At 39.6% G+C, this 19,851-nt stretch overlaps 1 protein-coding gene across 1 annotated transcript; it reads right to left on the bottom strand.

Moving 5' to 3' along the window:
- Window positions 1-286: 286 nt before the first annotated feature.
- NAPG (NSF attachment protein gamma) lies at window positions 287-12,278 on the bottom strand. Its single transcript, XM_071554836.1, has 12 exons — window positions 12,132-12,278; window positions 10,405-10,472; window positions 9,180-9,264; window positions 8,888-8,905; window positions 8,350-8,380; window positions 7,795-7,904; window positions 7,620-7,686; window positions 6,926-6,996; window positions 5,734-5,812; window positions 5,130-5,209; window positions 3,994-4,123; window positions 287-3,055 (listed from the first exon to the last, which is right to left on the bottom strand). The coding sequence occupies exons 1-12, from the start codon at window positions 12,185-12,187 to the stop codon at window positions 2,906-2,908; spliced, it is 945 nt and encodes a 314-aa protein (XP_071410937.1). The 5' UTR covers window positions 12,188-12,278; the 3' UTR covers window positions 287-2,905.
- Between the last annotated feature and the right edge of the window lie 7,573 nt (window positions 12,279-19,851).

The raw sequence follows: 19,851 nt of genomic DNA, 5'->3' as shown, positions 1-19,851 counted from the left end.
GTATTCCAGCAAGTTTGACTTTAGAGTAGAAAACGCGGGGGTTCTACAATCATGAAGTCTCCAAAGTTACAGAATTCACATCCTTAAGTCATGTAAAGATCCATAATTTCTAAAACCTTGAAATGTAGTTGTTTTTCAAACTCTGCATTGGATCCAACCAAATAATGACAAGCTTGCATTTTCATGCCGAAAATCACTTTGAAAATCTGACTTGAGTGAGATTTACTTGAGTAAATAAATTAATTCAGCAGGACTTGATCAACAACAGGGAAAGCTACCACAAATGTGTTAACTTCAAGTGTTTATTTTTCGCGTTGTTGAAACACATAGCCTCAAGAGGCAGTATCTGTAAAGCGGTTACAAACACATTTTGTACTCTATTACACCACAGATTGGGGAAAGAACAAATAAAGCACAGGTTTCACACTGCACTTGATTATCTCAGTATTAAGTTACAGATAATTTAGAAATCTTCTGATTTTACATATACATTGCTTTGGCCATTTCTCAGCCTTCATGCACAATTAAACTTTATTTTTCTTACAGTCAACACTGGTTTTGGAAATTCTCTTGCCGTAAATGGTATCTTTTCCATTTCAGATCACTTAAATGGTATTTACATAAGTGTGCAAATTGCTTTGAAAGATAGAAACAAACACTAACACATAATATACAGACAGTTTCTTCTATAGTTAAATGTTTACTAAAAGGCAGTTAACATTCCTAACACACTTGCACTGTCTAAAATAGGAGAATAAGTTATATAAAATAGACCATCTTATTTTCAGACACTTCCATTTCTGCAGATTTGGTCTTTGCAGCAACATTGCAATCAGATTCCCCTACTAAGAATCAGAAAAGCCCCTTTCAATTCAGTGGCAGCTTAACATGTTTAGTACCAGTTACTTTTGTCCCAGATTTTCCACACTTGGCACAGAGAAAACCCAACTTGAGGGAGTGTGGAAGACAGTCTTGCACATCGGTTTTATTTTTTTGGCAATATGAAAAGTGTGCTTTAAGAATCTAATCCATAAATTTTAATTTTTCTTTTAAGGGCCCATTGATGTAACAAGCACAGTTTAAACAAATCTGCAAATTCTTTCACAGAAGCACACAAGGTTCCCAGTTTTGGTTCTTATGCACCTCATCTGCTCATTTATATGTAATTGTAGACTCCTTGGGATCACACAAGAAAACTAATTTCAGAATCAGAAGGAGCAGGAAATGCATGAAGAAAACCGCTTAGAGCTTCCAGAGTTCCTCTGTGTGTGGGTTTTTCTACGTGTGATAAAGAATCCCCATAAAAAGAGTATGTTCAGCTTGATTAACAAATCCAGAAGGCAGAAGCTGAGTAAACTGAAGTTACTCCAATGGTGAAAATAGAAGAGCTATAGAGAAGTCTTCAAAACCATCCTCCACATATACCTGCAAGCATTCTCAGAGCAAAGCAACTCACTGCCTAAAGTTTCTTAGACCTAAAATCCATTAAATTAAATGATGTGACTTTTTACTGCAGCCCTGCCTTGCAAATTATGCTGCAGTTTGTGCACTCATCACATTGCTACTTAGTGCTATCCACCCCAAGGAAAGTAAGTATTAGCCCTCCTAAAGTTTAACCTTCATCACAATTATGCCTGACTCACTGATGTCAGACATACGCTTGATATTTTTGATGCCATTCAGCTCCTTAACACAGCACAAACTGTACCAACATTTAACACTGTGCTTTTGGTCTCCTGCTTATTGAACTTTGGTCATCACACACAAATCCCTGCTGGATTCACCCTAGTGCAGACCTTGATCAGCTTCTGAAGAAACAAGTCACAGGTAAAACTTCTAGAGTTGACAACTTTTAAGCATAAAATGGTGAAACAAAGTTAAGATGCTACGAACTTTTCAAAATACACGATGACTTGAAACCAAATAAAAATAGAGAAGATGCATTAAAATTTAGTTACCTTGGATTCTGAGCTAGTTTGAAAAATGCCACTTATAGGAGATATCTGTTCTAAGCTGTGAAAATATGAAAGAATCAAATACATTCACTGAAACATTCCAACTAAGTTTTTGATAAAGATTTGTCTTCAGAAGTTTATATTCAATGCATGTTATCTGCTACCTTCAGTTTCTTTTCTAGTTATGATATTGCTTCAGAAACACTTCTAAGAATGGTTGGTCACTCCTTCCTTTCTGAAGATGCACATTACAAACACTGTGCACACATTTATTTCCAAAGATTTCAGGCCAATACAGTTCTTAAGAGGAAAGATGTGCATGTATTTTTAGGCTTGCAAGATAACTTAAAACTACTTGACTTAGTATTTTCCAGACTCACATGGATATTGCTTTTGAAGAACAAGGTATTAAAATAATATTCCCCAGTAGAGTAAAAGATGTTGAAAACAAACTGAACGCTCCCCCTAGTGTTTACACTGGTAAAAATCCTGCCCTGCACAGTCTGCCTTGAATAGTCTTAAACAGGAGTTAAATAGCCAGATGAATGATAGTACACTTAACTCTGAAAACAAGTGCAAATATCTTACTGGGACCAAAATGTGTCAGTTGTTGAAATCCACAGTTAAAATTTGGTACCACCCTCCCTGCTCCAGTGCTTCTGTGGTTTTGGTTTCTTTTAAACTGTGCTTTTAGTAAAAGTTCTCTCAATTTTTTTCCACAGCTGAAGGCAGGACCCTAAGGAAGCTCCTACTAGATAAGAGATAAACTTCAAAGACGTTTCAAGATGATGGGTACAACCATGTTTTTCTCCTGTATTGCACCCAGAAGCTGCCAAGTTAATATTAGGACTCAGGTATCACAATTGCAATGAAGCTCTGGTAACTCTGGTACCTTTGGATATGCTCAACATCACAAATAAGTCAGATATTTAAGACAACCTAGTCTGTAGCTAGCACAGTCCACCAGAATATTCATCCTCTTCCTCATCACCATGAGAGCCCACTGCAGCTGGTCCTCTGGCTTTGTCTTGTGCAGTATTTGGCGATTTCTTCTTGATTCCACCTCCTGGGACCACCAAGGTAAGACCAAGCTTGGCATACTGACAACAACAAAGAGTTTATTTTTCCAGCTTAGAATAAACATAACATTAGTTAATTTTTCTCCATCTCAAATGCACTGAGAACAGGATGTGCGATCTATATCAATACTGCTTATTATAGAATAATTTGGCAACATCTTATAGCTTCTCTGTTCAAGCTTTACAGAAAAAAAACAAATTCCAGCATGCATCTCTGCATACATTACCAAGCAGTAGATCACGTAAAAAGCCTTTTATGTGTTTTTCAGCAAGACTAGTACTTCAACTTTTACTATTCCACAGAGTAACAAAGTAAAATTAGTCAATACTGGTTACAAAGTTTGGCATGGATGGATGTTCCCTTCACACCTTTCCTACTCTTATACTTCCAACAATGTAAAGTTCAATTAAATAAAAAAATGGGTGGGAAAACAGACAGAACTTCTTGCTCACATTGAAAATCCTTCACAAATTAGTGCCTTGCTAAGGTAAAGCGATGGAAAAAACCCATTCAACAATGCCATCCTGTAGGCATCACACTATATAATGTTCATGCACACCATACAGTATTTCTGAGAAAAAGCAGAAGCAGCACTCTCATCCAGCCCTTAAGAAAGGAAGCAGAAGGGGACTGAATTTTGGTCCACTCATTAAACAAACTCAGCAATTCCACAACAAGCTGCTCTTTCACCTAAGCCTTCACAACATCTGAAAGCACCAGCATTGGCAGTTAAAGAAATCTGTAAGTACAGGGTAGCATCACAGCAAGTCACAATAAATATATGGACTGTGGTCTTCTGATTTTCCTCTACTAGGAAAAAAACATATCTCAACCTGAACAAACAAAAGGATTATAAAAAATAATAATAAATAATAATAATTAAACAAATACATGCACAACAAACAAACAAACAAAAAATTCGACCAAAAAACCAAACACACAGGAATTACCTACTTACATCATTATCCATGTACTTGAAGAGTGGAGAATTACAGACTTCAGAAACTTGATCCTGATCTTGCTGATCATATCCTTCTAAAAGTTGCTCTAGTGCTGCACAGTCTTCACTTCCATTGAATCCTGGTATACTGAAGGAAATGAAGAGTTCATTTAGGCCATTTCAGCAATTTACTTGACACTGAGTTATTCTATCTTTAAATGCTACTGATTTAAGAGCAGAAGTGCAAGCAGCTGTCAAGAATCTGACAGATTGGTTATTCCACGAAGCTGCATATAACCTCTTCGATTTCTCCAGGTACATGAATCACATCCATAAAAATTGAACTTGCAGCAATATTAGTTTGCATGCTGAGAATAAGACCACAATCATAGTCCAGACAAAAGAAGAATATTATAATTCTTGAATTTTTTCCTGACTAGTCAATAAACTCTCCACTTTACATACAGAAAAATTCTATTTTGAGTTTCTACATATAAAATACAGAATGGATATTTGGAAAATATGACCAACATGTTTAAAGACTGATCTTGAAAAATTGTTTTTAAAAATAAGTACAATTTAACATACATATGTTCAAGCAATCTCACTAAAACTACAGTTTAAGTAAAAACACGTTTCATGATTTTGTTACTGAAGTCCTAATAAAAGCTGAAATGACACATTGCTGGGGAAGCCTCTGGAACTAGAGTTAAATACTAATCCATATTCCATAATTTTCTTCTCTATGTGTAAAAAATGCCTTCTTCAATTCAGCATATTCAACTAGACTACTTTCTCCTTCCTGCATTATCTTCCAGTTCAACCAACTACTTCAAAGTTACAGAAAGTAGAAATCTTGCTTTTCTTCCTCCAGTGCATAATGAGGGCAAGATCTCCTAGACTAACATAGCCAGAAATGTAGTAAATCACATGCTGCAAACTTTTCTTTAACTGAAACATTTAGATTAATCTTTCCCTCAGTCTAATCACATACTAGTTTATTGATTATACTGGGATGCTGCTATTATGCATTTTGATACGACATCCATATTTCCATACTCAAACTGCAATAAAATAGAGCAATGGCAAGTTAGAATTTAAACCTTCTAAGGCCTTCACATGTAACAAAAACATTCTGAAGAAATGAAACTTACCTATAGCTTTCCCTGACACATCTTTCTGCAGCAACATAATCATTTCTATGAAGATGAACTAAGACTTGAGCAATAGTTTTCTAAACAAAAAGAAACAGAACAAAAAATGTAAAACAAATAATTAGTTAGAAATTAAAAGTAAAATATGAGAAAAATAGTAAACTGCCAATATCTGGCATGAAAAAGGTCATTCCAATCTACAATCATTCTAAGGAAATGACACAAGAGAGTCAGAACAGTATAGTGAAAAAGCAGAAAGCGGTAAGCTCTGCTGGTATGAAATAGATTATCTTCTGTAACACTTTAATGAACTGTTGTACCAAATAACAGTTTTTGTAGTTTGTTATTTTTGATAACAGCTTTATTTTTTATGTGATTTTTGGCTTTGACAACTCCTGTAGGTAACATCTTATCTTCAAAATTACAGTAGTGGAAAGGCGCAGTTAGAGATTTGGCAAAACATGCGCTACCACAAATTCTCATTGTTAGCAAGAAATGTATCTCTGAATCAAGAGGAACATACTGTCAGTCAGATGTCAGCTGTCACTAACTGTCCAGCAAAAAACCCGAAACACAGTATCAGAAGCTGTCTCTTAGGATTTACCTTATAGCATGTGGGGTAATTTTCAATTTCCTTATAAATACTTTTCTCCTTTTGAAGAGACAACGCAGCCTCGTCTAATCTAAAAACCAAAAAAAACCAGTTAAGAGTATCAGTGCCAGGAATACAACAAAGTGAACCTGACACTAATTACATAGTGTTTAACTAACACAAGTGGCAGGTCTACTGTAATAAAAAGAAACACAACTAAAAATCAATAGTAAATCTCACTAACAGAGTATATAAATATACAGTCACCAATTCCTCCTGTATACATGCTAAAAACATCTCTGGTACCCATTCAGAGAAACCTTGATTTTGTAACATTGTACAAATGAATGCTTTGTTCCATAACCTAACAGATTTCTGTATGCACAAGGTTACTACAAGCTATCAGTACGTCTGATACCCATGAACTATCAATAGCCATAGTATCTGAGTTTGAATACTCTTTTAATCATCATATTCAATTTCTAGAAATTAGAAACAGCACATGAGCTATTAAGCAGCTAGAAACCAATTCTTTCACATGTTATGAAGCCACACTGACTGGCTTTCACAGAAAGACTTCCAAATTACTTTGTCAATTTTCTTTTCTGACTACTTTTCTGCAGTAAAATAGTGTCCTAAAAGTAGTGTTAGAAACCCAGGCAATTTCTTACAGGACCTAAATGTTTCAGTGAAGCAACTCTAAGCTGAACTGAAGGTCAAGTTTGGTGCAAGCAATTACAATTAAAATTTATCCCACTGAGACTCCAAGATACACTCTTCTTTAAGAAGTCCAGAATCAGACTGCTGCAAACAAATTTGTTTCCTCAGGTTAGTCACCTAATTCCTGTTTTATAGGCCACAGCTATAAAAGACTTTCAAGTATGTTCTGCATATTAGTGGTGGAAGAAAAAAAATTCCTGAAGTAGTTTAGTAATTAATGGGAACTGGTGTATGTGCTTTCTAGCAGTCCAACAAACACAAAGCAAACAAAGCCTTTCAGCCCACATCATCACAGGACACGATACAGGTGGTTCCTGGATGAACATGGCATATCTCACAGAAACTGAATTTTAGTTTGAAGTGTGCCTCAAATAAGAATTAAGTAACTGTACACAAACACAAGAACAGCAAGGAAAAAAACCACAATCAAAATCACTATTAAGATTCAATTAAATTAAAAGAACAAAAAGGGGTAAAGCTATACCTGCGTCCTCTGACTAGAAGTCTTGATGCTTTCCCCAGCATTTCTAATGCCTGCCGTAAACGCTCCTCATTCTAGAGAAGAACAAAAAAAATTTATACATTCTGATTTTATTTGCATAGCATTAAGACCAGTAGATCTCAATCTAGTGTGTCACATCTAACTCAGAACAACTGTTAGTTATCTTCTCAGCAGTTCATACACTCAAGTGAAACATGAAGAGTCTGGAAGTTCCACAGCCACCTCCTGTATGGATCTGCTCAGCGAAGTAAGATCAATGCAAACTTGCTAATTTGGAAACAGTGACAATTGACGATAGAGAAGTACATCAAAGGTGGTAGCAAACAGGCCAATCACTGGGTAGAGCACCAAGAAAACTCTTCTCTTCTAAACTTTCAAAGACTTCAAACTATTTTGTGCTCCAGGACTCAACAGCAAACATGTTCCCTGCCCTCTGGGCTGCCCAACAAGAAGCAGAAAACTTGACAACATACAAAATGCAGACTCAGTCAAGTACTAAAAGGAGAAAAAGGCAAAGCAAACTGACTCCTTTTAAAATCTCCTTCCCTACTGCATGATGAGCCTTCAGCTTCATTACTTAGCCACTGATGTAAAAGGAAAGAAACAATTTAGAACTTAATCTTGGGCTTTTTCTTTATTTTATAGCTGAAAGGAAACAAACAAATCCCCCACTTACTTCAAACACTGATGCTGCTTGCTGATAGAGCTGGACAGCCTTCTCTGGGCTCACATTTTCTATTAATCTGTAATAAACATCAATAATTTCTCTTCAGCATCAAAATAACCTAAAAGAAAACCAAAGACATACCCACACCCTGCTTGCATTCTAGCCACCAGTAGCACACACTTACTTTCCAGCCCGTTCCAGTGCAATAGCTGCTGTATCTGGTGTCCCATTCTCCAAGTACATCATACTGGCTTTCTCGATCAGCTGAACTGCTTCAGGGAGTCTCTGCATCTCCTACCAAGCAACAGTGAAAGGGACACTGATGTCAGGAATTGAGCTTATGAACCATGATACAAATCAAAGCAAATTGCAATACCTTATTTATTAAGATTCTAATTTTTATTTACAAACTACAGCTAGTGAAAGTTGACCAACAACTCCATAAAATTCACTTCTAAGTACTAAACTTTCATGTAAGTCACGAATTTGTGGTAGTTTAGAGAAAAAGCAGCACCATTCTTCTGTTACCCTCTGACATGAGTCACTCTTCCTATAAAACGAAAACTATTTTTTCCCCTCAAATACAAATGTTGCTTTCCTAATCTACTGAAGGTGTTGGTGGGAACTACGAGGCAACAAAAAAGAATCAATTTAACAAGCAATTTGTTTACATATATTTGTTAAATAGTCCAGTGCACAATATTCTTACTTTTTTAATAAAACTAATAAATGAAAATACCTTTAGCATCATGCCAGCTTGTTCATAAGCTCTGCAAAGAAAAAAAATTTATCATTGGGTCAAGAGATGGTGTATTTCAGCAAACTGTAGTTATGTAGCAAAAGTTATCATGCACTGGCTAGCCCTTCACTCAATATTTAATACTTTGAAGATGTTTCAGATGATTTATTTAATGAGACAGCACATGTAACATTATCTCCCACAGGCAATATTTGGATTACTGTCATTATCCGCTTGCTCTGAAGTACTCTTTAATTAAAAAATTCTTTATAAGCTCAATAGTGTAAAATTTCAAAATTGTGAACAGATCATCTAAGAAAATATATTTGATATCAAAAGGTGCCAAAGAGTGCCAAAACCATCACATGTCCATTGCAGGTTTTCAGACTTTCACAGCTCACACTTACACTGAAATGATTTTGAAACAGCAGAATTACTAGAACCACAATACTTATTACAGTGAGATCAAAATGATAGTTCATGCTTGTACTGTATGTCAAAAAATTTCACTCAGATTACTTAGCACTTCTGTACTTACTTGGCAGCATGGAAGAGACTGGAAGTAAAATTGTCAAAAGTCAAGGACAAAGGTCACAAAAACATAATGCAGAAAAAATATCAATGTGCAAAATGTTATACAATTACTCCTTTCAAAGCAAGGAACCTCATAAAGGCAAACTGAACCTACTACATCTCAGAGCACACAGGGACAGTCTTTTAAAAAGCAATTCTGTTAGACCGACAAAACGCAAAAATGTATTAAATACCCTGCTATCAACCCCCATTACCCCCATGTAAGGAGTAACTAGCCAGCTGCAATGAAAAGATACGCTTTATTGTTCTCATGTGCCTCAGCTTCCCGTAAACAGGCTTCCCTTGCCTGGTCAAACTGCTTGGCATTCTTAAAAGCAACAGCTGCAAGAAAGCAAATAAGAGCTTTTAATTATAGCTTGCCATTGTCTCTTTTCACCACTTCTGCTCAAGAGTTTAGCTGCCTAAAGATGCAAACGGACTCTTTAAATGAATGGTTACAGCTTACCAAGGTCTTCCCAAAAATCTCATGACAGTCCTTCTTGCTTCACTAGTCATTTAGTTACCATTAAAAACATTTATTGTTAACACCACCTCCATACCACCACAGTATCATACACAGTGGACAATGTGTTTAGCTGGGTTTTGAAACTCACTCACTCTGTCTTGTCATTACAGATCTGTAGGAATATGTATATCATTTTAATCATTAGACGTTATACAAAATCAGCATGGTAGGAACAGAAGTGTGCCACCAACAAGGGCTACCTATAACAACTTCCCCAGCACAACCACTTCGGGGCACAAATATGTGTTTCTATCTTCATTTAACTGATAAAATATTACAGTAGCATTGAAAATAAATTTCAATTTGTAAACACTCCAGTTGTTCTTCCAAGTTTGTATTTTTTTCATTCAGGCTTAAGTGAATAAATAGGAACGCCTAAAGCAAGGAGACAAAAGGCTATGATAAATTACTACTATCAAAAAGAAGGAAACATTTAAGAACAAAAATAAATCAACTACTAGAATTTTATATTCAGTGTGTCTCTTGCAGCGGAAAAAGGGAGGAAAGAAACCTTATTATGCCTGACAAAACCCCCAACCTGGCAGCATCTCTCTACCTTACTGAGACAGTCTTTGTCAGGACGTATTTCACAAGATGATGATAAAGCAGAATTTTAAAACCAGTTTGAACAGATCTTGTTTGGTAGATAAAGTCACAGGATTTGGGGGTGGACAAGTGAAAGAAGGAAAACTTTATTTTTATCACATGTAGCAACATAAAAAATAGAAGTTGTAAGCTTGAAAAAAAAAATTGGTTTTGACACGTGTTCTAGATCTTCAATACAACCCGAAGTTTATTTTATAGTGCTACTTTGTTGTTTCATCTTACTTTTAGTCTTCACAACAGTTTTACTTTCACAGGAACATACTAAAAATATGTAAAACCTTATCAAAGATTAAGCTTAATGAATACTTTGAAACCATGAAACTTCTGGCCATATTTACAGCCATACATACCTGCCTTCCCATATTCAGTAGCTGCACTGTCATAATCTGGTTTCCACTTTAAGAATCCAGTTTTCAGGCTAAAACACAAGACGAAAGGTCTATTAACAATCAGTAAAGATTTTATGTTTTACCTTCAAGGCACTTCAGGTATATTTAAAATTTTCAACTACCTCTGGAAAGGAGCAATCACCTATAAGTCAATACTATGGTGGCACCACTACTGTAAAACCAAATGCTGGAATTTGTTGGAATTGCATAAAGCACTGCAATGACCTCCCACAGTTACAAGCCTCGCACTAACGTGCTTCTACTGTTCCCAGACAGTCTCCCCGAGTCCAGCTCCTCAGCAGTAAGAAGTCAGCCTACAGCAACACGGTATTTCCAGATTTCTAATATCAAAACACCGGACAATATTTTCAATACTTTTTTTCACCCATCAGGAAGTCTCCAGCATTCTTCTACAGGAATTTTTTTTGCTGGCGAGAAGTATCAAACACTCTCCACTGCATACACAAATAAAAGAATTTACTTATGAACACAAAGCCTCATATGTCATTTATATACCTACAGTAGATCATGACACTAAATGGTGCCACATACAAGCATATATACATTAGGAAAAATTGTACATTTTAAAATTAGGTGAGCCATCAGACAATTTTGATTTCAATACCCTGACTTACTTCTAAAACAAGTATAAAAATTACCATAACATTTGATCCATGATTCCAGAGGGTCTGTCACTTTTCTTACTAAAACTATAGCATCTTTGGACCAGTCAGCTCTATTATATCTACACTGTAGTCTGTGAAATTGAGACTTAGAAACAATATGGCTATATTCAGTGTTAAAATACACAATAAAAGACTATCGTATGTAGATGTTAAGCTCTCCAAGATAAATGTCATAACCGGTCTTTGAAGACATCCAAGAAGTGACAATCACACATTTCACACGAGTAGGAAACAAACATACACACCATCTCTGCAAAGTCAAGCCCCTTTATCTACTACAGTCTCCATAACTATTTCCTCCTATTTGTTTATAGGCTTAAGGAGCGCCGGGGGAGGTTTAGGTTGGACTTTAGAAAGAAATCGTTTACAGAAAGGGTGACTAGATATTGGAATGGACTGCTCAGGGAGGTGGTGGAGTCACCGTCCCTAGAGGTGTTTCAGCAAAGACTGGACATGGCACTTACTGCCACGGTCTACTTGACACGGTGATGTTTGGTCATAGGTTGGGCTCGATGATCTCAAGAGACCTTTTCCAACCTAACTGCGTCTGTGATCCTGTCTTCCTCCCACTAACTTCAGAGGAAGGCCACAAGTGACTCCTCTCGCTCCTCAGTTTGGGCTGGAGCAACGGAGGCTACAAGGCCCTCAAGGAACCTGCTGTGGCTCCAGGCCTCTGAGCCGCACCGCCTCACCCACACCGATTTCAGCTTAAGGGCCGCTCTCCTCTCGCAGCTCGGGGCGCGCTGTAAAAGCACCCAAGGCCCGCAGGGAGGGTGCCCAGCAGCACAGAGGGGCCAGGCAGCCATGCCCTCCTTCTCCCTCCCTCTGACTGTCCCGACTCCGCCAACCTCCCTATCATCTCCCGAGGTGCCGCTGCCCTCAGCCCTCCGGTCAGGCCAGGAGGCGACACGACGCCTGTGTGGGGCCGGAGAGCCGGGCAGGCCGGACAGCCCGGGCAGCGCCTCGCCAGCCCCCGCACCCCGCACGCTGCGCTCCGCTCACTATTTCTCCGCTTTCGCAATGTGCTCCAGTGCCTCGTTAATCTTCTGCGCCGCCATCTCGCCAGCGCGGCGTGCCGGGATCGCCGCACTGCTGCGCCTCCCTGCGCTCCCGGTACGGAGCGCCGCAGGGATCACGGCGGCGGGGGGAGGAGCAGGGCCGCGCTCCGCCTGCCATCGCGCCTGCGCCGCCGCGGGGCGGGCTGCCGGGAGCTCCCCGGGGCGGTGCCGGGGCGGGACAGCGGAGCGGCCAGTGCCGGGGATTGGGTGCCCAGTGCCGGGGAATGGGTGCCCAGTGCCGGGGAATGGGTGCCCAGTGCCGGAGAGTGCGTGTCCGGTGCCGGGAGTGGGTGCCCAATACCGGGGAGTGGATGCCCAGTGCCAGGAATGGACGCCCGGTACCAGGAGTGGGTGCCCAGTGCCCGGGAATGGATACGAAGTGCCGTGAATGGGTGTCTTGTGCCAGGGAATGGGTGCCGAGTGCCAGGAAGGGGATGTCCAGTGCCGGGGAATGGATGCCAAGTGCCGGGAGTGGGTGCCCAGTGCCCTGGAATTCCTGACCAGTGCCGGGGAGTGGGTGCCCAGTGCCCTGGAATTCGTGCCCAGAGCTGGACTGTGGGTGCCCCAAGGGAGCTGGGGGCATCTCCCATACAGAGCCCCCAGCCCTGTTGTGTCCAAGGCTTTTTTTACAAAACAGAATCACAGAGAATCACAGAATCCTTGGGATTGCAAGGGACCTCTGGAGATCCTCTCCTGCAATCCCACTGCAAAGGCAGAGTCACCTACAGCAGGTTACACAGGAAGATGTCCAGGTGGGTTTTTAGTGACTCCAGTGAGGGAGACTCCACGACCACCCTGTGCAGCTGTTCCAGTGTCTGGCACCCTCAATGTAATGAAGTTCTTCCTCATGTTGAGGTGGAACTATTTGCATTTTGGTTTATGGCCATTGTGCCTCGTCCTGTCTCTGGGCACCACAGAAAAGAGTTGCACCATCCTCTTGGCACTTGCCTTTGAGATACTTAGGTGCATTAGTGAAATCCCTTCTCAGTCTTCTCTCCTCTGGACTAAACAGGCCCAGTCTCTCCTCATAAGGGAGATGCTCAAGACCCCTGGAATCCTCTTTGTGGACTTCTACTGAACCCTCTCCAGCAGCTCCTTGTCTTTCTTGTGCCGGGGAGTCCAGAACTGGACCCAGTAAGCCCAGAACTGAACGCAGCCCAGAACAGGGGAGTGCAGGCTTGTATTTCTCAGCATTTTCAAGTGGAGGCCATTTTTTGGTAGAAGTGCACAACTCACAGGCCAAAGGCTGGGCAGCACTGCCTGCCCTGCCGTGCAGGATGCATCCAGAGGCCATTCTGCTGAGTCGTGCTCCTCTGACTCACTGGTTGTGAAAACAAGAGGCTGTCTCTAGCCAGGCTGGCACAGAAACCTGATGCAGAAGGTGCGAATAGTGGATTAGTACACCAGAGTTGTTAAAACAGGCTATGCAATCATGCAAGATACCCAAGTTATACACTTGGTAACTGTTGGAAATGCTGAAGTCTCTATTATTACCCATGTGTCCAGCTTCCTTAACTCCTTAATTTTATCTGAAACATCCCTGAGTAACAGATCAGTCATCAAGCTCAGGAAGGTGTTTACTCTCTGAACTTGGATATCATTATTGTCTTTCAATAAACTGAAACTGTGTTTGTCAACACAGGAGATACAAAGCAAAGTGAGAAGTTGATTAAACTTCCAAAACTCTTACCTGAGCATAGAAGTTGTTGAAAGTCCATGCTGTTTACAGGAATCAGAGCTTTACAAGTTTCTACTTCAAATGGGGAAAAGAAGCAGTATTTATATGATTTGCTTTAAGTAGTCATAAACTTCATAGGTCTGAATTGCTTGTGCTTCCTTTTCCTTTTCCCACATTCTCTTAATGACACAGACTCTTAATTTTCTAAGTTTGGTTCTTGTGTTGCACTTGAGAGGTTATCATCTATAGCAGATGATGGAAAATCCCCTCTAAATCTTCAATACTATTATTCTGTGTCCTAGATCAAGGTTGTAGAGAGTTTTTCTGCTTTCAAAAGCAGATAAGTGGTCATAGGAGTACTGGGAGAAAATAGCTAGTCTTGCATAATACATACACAGAAAGGTTTTTGGCAAGCACTGATGGTAGCAGGTATAAAGTAGAGGAATCTATGATCAGAAAGATTCCTGTGTCATCACATCTGTCTTTTCTTTCCCTTGCTATGGCAGCCAGATGGATCTGGACATATAACTATGAGCTTGCTGCAGTGCCTTTAAAATAAATTTTAGTTGGGAAAATTAAATCCTAGATTGCAGCATTAAATGACAGAATAAACTCAGACTGTTCTGAAACACCCAGTTAACAACTTACAGTTTGTGTGTTTGTTTGTGCAAGTGCTCCTGGGCTGCTCTGTTCCCTGGGTTGTAAATACCTGTTCACTTTCTAGTGAAAGTACACATGTACACTGTTTGGTTGCACTTTATGCTGAAATGACGAGACAAAAGATTTCCAAGACTTGTAAGTATTAAATGAAATAGGATATTCATGGGTAGCTTTTATTTTGTAGACATGGATCTTCGGGAGATTTTACATCTGGGAAGGACCATATCACAGCATCTGGTGCTTGGCTGTGAATTAGAATTTTGTGTTGAAAAATGACCAGGTACAATGTGGAAAAAATTTGTAGTGATAACAGTTGGAATGACAAAGTTGTGAACTCTGTAAATAGCTGTACTGCAGAAGTCATTAATCATTAACCAGTCCTCAGCTGCCCATCATTACAACTTGCAAGAGTTGTCTCCTATCTAAACATTTAATGTATGACATTGCAAGCAAAGACATTAGGCTATGAAAAACAAGGTGCATAAGCTGATACAGCTCATTTCGTCTCAAATGGGTTAAAAAACACCTGTGTGAGACTTCATGGGGCTAACCTTTGGCTAGAGGCAAGCAGCTGGGGCCAGCACCTTCCACCGTAATGGCTGAGTCGACCCACAGCCCTGGCATCAGGACAGCCTGGGCTTTCTTCAGAGAGCTGTTGTTAGTTGTAAAACTGTCAGTATGACTATAGCTAAAATTTCTTTCTCAAATAACTTTACCTTTTTGTTGCTAAGAATATATTAAGTTCTTGCTCAGAAAGTCAGAACCGACTGCAGTGAAATGTATTTTAAATCAACTTCTGAATCCTATCTGCTGTTCCACTAGATCTTGAAGGTGAATTTAATTTTTCCTAGATCTGGATTTCTCACCCCTGTCTGATACACTTTTTTGGCAGCAGAACATGGAAAGTTCTGCACTGTAATTTATTAATGTCTGACATTGGAGTCATAAGTACAATACAGCACCAGGCTGAAGAAATTACCTGTGAGGAAGGGAGAGGGATCTGCCTATTTCTCCTCCTGGTTAGGCTGGGCCATCACTAATGGTCTAATAAACACTTGGGTCAGACAAATTTTGGGCCCATAATATACACAAAAATGTGCTTTGTGATCACTCCAGCCTACTGCCAGCACCTCAGCACTCTAGTACCTTTTCCTATCTTTTGCATTAAATCTATATGACTCATTTGGCTGTGAGACATTGCTAGTTCCTGTCTTAATGGATATGGAAGAAAACAAACAAATAACTCTGAGGGCAGGAAAATTAATAAAAATTGGGTTTCTGTAGATTTGTATCTCCCTACTGATTGTCTTTAATTAAATAGCAGAAAATTGCAGTGTGAGCATGCCTTTTATTAGATGTCAGAGAATAAAGAGCAAAGCATTTTAAATATCCCAGTGGGGGAAGGTGATAATGTCTAATTGGCTTTCTAGATTCATTGGACATGACAGAGGAGGAAGGTATTTTGGTGTCTAGTAAGGTGATCCAATGTGAAACACTGATAATGCTTTTCACATTATTTATTGAACATACATAATTTATCTGTTCCTTCTCAGGGCTGGGTAAGGTGGCCTGGCCACCTAGGTAAGGCAGGTTGGTTTTGTCGGGGAGTAAGAAGACACATCATGATTGCCAAGTCCCTTTTAGTTCTGACCTATCTCTCCAATCTCTCTTCCAACAGCAATCCATTCCCATTAATCATGACAACCCTCAAATGTAATTTATTTTATGCAATAGTTCATGTGTGACTCACAGAGATAAATACAGTATCTACAGAAGTGAATAAAGCTCTTCTGGAAAAGAGTCAAGCAACCTGTTCCTGCTGGGTTTTTGAGAGCCCAAGTTTGGATAAAAGCCTGTAATTGACACCATACCACTTCACACGTGCTCAAGTTGTAATCTGACAAACTAGATATTGTTGGCATTTTTCACCTCCTGGGCTTGCTGCTTGATACTTCCTTACTTTCTTAGCCCCTGCATCAGCAAGTGATGATAATTTGCTTTCATACCTGATGGTTATATCCACCACGAGTGCCTGACCCTCCCTTAATCAGTACTTGTAGCGCTTGTGTTGGTGGTCTCATAGGCGTTTGTCTTTTCCTGAGTTGGCAATTCCACAACCCTGTCAGGGCAACCTGTTCCAATTAAAAAACTCTTACTTCTGCTTGGTAAGATGACCTTTGGAGCAAAACCTTCTCATTCTGAGATTGGGACATCACTGCAACCCACTTCTGGAAACAAGTGACTGCTTCTGGGTCCCAAATTGTTATTGTTTTTGGCTAGGCTCTTCTTAGCTGGCTCTGTTCCCTCAGGCAATTTACCAAGCAGTCCCACCTGCACAAGGAGGTCAGAAAAATATGATGCAGGCATGAATTGCTTAAGTTAATTTAAGTACCACGTGATAAATGTGTGATCATAGCTTTAGCTCTCTTTCTGTTGATGAAGTAGCTTCAAGATAGAGCACATACATAATTTAAAGACATGGCACCTTGTGTGCTCCAGCTTTCCAACTTCAGAATCTCTAGAAACCTCTTCCATTTTTCATCATTCTCCTTTCTTTCTGAATTGTTCCCACAGAAAGCTCTCACGTCAGATTCTCCTGGTAGAAAGCCAGTTATTCCTCCCACAGAATACATCCAGTGTTAATGGCTTTTGATGGCTCTTTCTTTGCTTTACAGCAGTTTATCCACAAGATGCTCAGTCCTTCATGGAATGGCATGTAGCATTTTTCCTCAAATCAAGAGGCATTCATAACTTGACATGAACATGTATCCTTCAGTTTGTCACTGAAATAGTGTTTGACATATATCCCAGAATAGAGACAGGAAAATGTAACAGTTTTCATCAGTTTTGAAAGCATATTTTGATTTTTCCACTTTTCTACAGAATTTTCAAATTGCATAATGAATGGTCCTTTCAAATGGCAGCTTCTACTCTATACCCATGAACAGGAAAGTGAGGAAACAAAGATCAAGAGTTTCCAATGGCCTGATCACCAATATCCAATAAAATCAGTAAGTCTGCCAATGCTTTTGGTCAATTCTTTTGATTGAATAGTTTTGCACTCCTGAAGCAAGATTCACTGAGAAAGGGTAACAAATTACTTTTTCTTTTTTTTTCTCTTTTTTTTTGGCTTAACCACTGACAACATTGTTTTCCTTAGTCTGCTTCTGAAGAGCATATGTTGATTTTCTAGTCTCCTAGTTGGAAGCAGTAATGCAATCCTGGACAGAGACTGCTATGCAGTGCTCTCTTCTTTTGAACTATGAATGAGACATGTTAGTATTTTTATGTTGGCAGAGGCACATCTAGCGATCTCCTTAGATAAGTTCATTTTCAGAGCATGCCCAGTTCCTATATTTTGTTTCTCATGGCAGCATGGAATAGTTAAAACATCTGCTGCATTTCTCCAGTCTTTTGTTCCTCAGCATAAGAAGTTTTCTGTGATTGATCACTTTGATCATGTATCTGAAGATCCTACCTCATAATATCACTGTCCCAGTTAGAGCAGCCAGGACCAGCAATTACTGTGTGGGTGTGACCAAAACTGTGTGTTCTACACCCTTTATGTAATTTCTAACAAATTTTTAATAATGGATCATTTGCAGCAGCTGCCCAGGGCACACCTGATCCCTCAGGCTACAAATTGTGTGTTAGAGAACCCTGTGAGACAGAGTCTTCATACCAATGACTCAGGTGTGATAACTCCCCTCTGGGGAGTATTTAGCACTTTCATACCCAGCCTGAGGGGTCATGTCTGCTAATGGGCCATCAAGGTTTCAAAAAATACCCCATGACTCACAAAGTAAATCACCCATTGTGAAACTCCTGGCCCTGGGGGAAGTACTGGGCATTCCCACCTGAACCTGACTATACATAATCTTGGAGTTTGGGACTTCTGGTACTACTCATCAGATTCAGAGGAGGACCAGAACCTTGACAGGACTGCAACCACCACCTACACCAACAAGTTTTCTCCCTTGTACTCAGGAGGACCATGTAGGGCTCAGCACAGGGGCTAATGAACACCATTCTGTTTGTGCCTCAGGGTGCTGTGTTATACTTCTGGCATTGTGGGTTAAAACCAATTTCTCTTTGTGACATTGCATTTATTGTAACATTTTTATTAAACTGTAACTCTGATTGATAATCTCTTTTTGAGTTGGGTTCATTTCTCCTGCCGGTTTACCTTTAAACCACACAACCACTGATTAAATAGCAATGTCAAAGCTTTTTCCCCCTGTAGAGGAGTCAGTTCTCCCACTCTGAATTGTTATTTACATACACTATTACTATGCTGCTGCGGTACATGTCTGTGACAGCCATTTTTTACTGACCTGAGTATCAAAACTTGCGTGGCAGCCACATAGATATGCTGCTGAAGGCCTTCCAGGGTAACTGAAGCCAGTTTTCTGGGCACCCTGGCTGACTGAGAAGTGAAGCTCTATTATTCTCTGTGTAAACATCAAAACTAAAGAAAAAATATCTTTCAGTTTGTTTAGCACTGTTGAAGCTGGTGATTCTTACTCTCTGTGCTGGTTTAAAGGTAAAACAGCAGGAGAAATGAACTCACATTATAAATCAGAGTTACAATTTACTAAAAAGATTACAGTAAAGATTACAGAGAAAAACTGGGTTTAACCCACCAAAACCAGAGGTATAATCCAGCACCCTGGGGTATGAACAGAAATGTTTGTCAACCCCTCTCTTGAGCCCCACGTGGTCTCCCTGAGTCCAAAGTAAAAGTAAAACCTGTTGGTGAGGATGATGGTCGCTGTCCTATCAAGGTTCTGGTACCCCTCTGGATCTAACAAGTGGCATCAGAAGTCCCCAAATCCAAGGATTATATATGCTCAGGTTCAGGTGCGAATGCCCAGTACCTCCCCCAGCCAAGGAATTTCACAGTGGGTGATTTAACTCTGTGAGTCATGGTATACTTTTGGAATATACTAAGTCACATACATTTTTCAATATGAGTTTAACTAAAGCTTTGTATTTCACATGAGTCCTGTAAATCATAACACTTTAAATTAATTCAGTTCAAATAATACAATATTTCTTTTGTGTGATTTACTTTGATAAAAATTTTGACTTTGTTTTCTCCTTGCAGAAGAGATGTTTTATTACTATGGTGCGGGTAGGACAGAATTCAGAGGTATTTTCCTCATGGAAAGAAAATGTTTAATATTTTGTAAAAGTAAGTTGTAACATCAGATTAATATCAGGTTAGCCTATCTTTGGGCTATCCACAGATACATAATTAAACAGTTTCTCATATGCTCAAAGCATGTGAGCATAGTGAATTCTCTTAAATATAATTGCCTTTAAT

The sequence above is a fragment of the Pithys albifrons genome, chromosome 4 (assembly GCF_047495875.1).
Source record: "Pithys albifrons albifrons isolate INPA30051 chromosome 4, PitAlb_v1, whole genome shotgun sequence".
Lineage (NCBI taxonomy): Eukaryota > Metazoa > Chordata > Aves > Passeriformes > Thamnophilidae > Pithys > Pithys albifrons.
The sequence above is the reverse complement of the archived record's forward strand: the minus strand, read 5'-3'. Positions and strand labels throughout refer to the sequence as shown.

Bases quoted from the DNA above. Each gene is read 5' to 3' on its own strand.
- NAPG (XM_071554836.1), bottom strand. From the start codon at position 12,187: ATGGCGGCGCAGAAGATTAACGAGGCACTGGAGCACATTGCGAAAGCG. The intron at 10,473-12,131 runs GTGAGCGGAGCG...CTTGTGTTTTAG, and splicing joins ATTGCGAAAGCGGAGAAATA to CCTGAAAACTGGATTCTTAA. The intron at 9,265-10,404 runs GTATGTATGGCT...GCTTTCTTGCAG, and splicing joins TACTGAATATGGGAAGGCAG to CTGTTGCTTTTAAGAATGCC.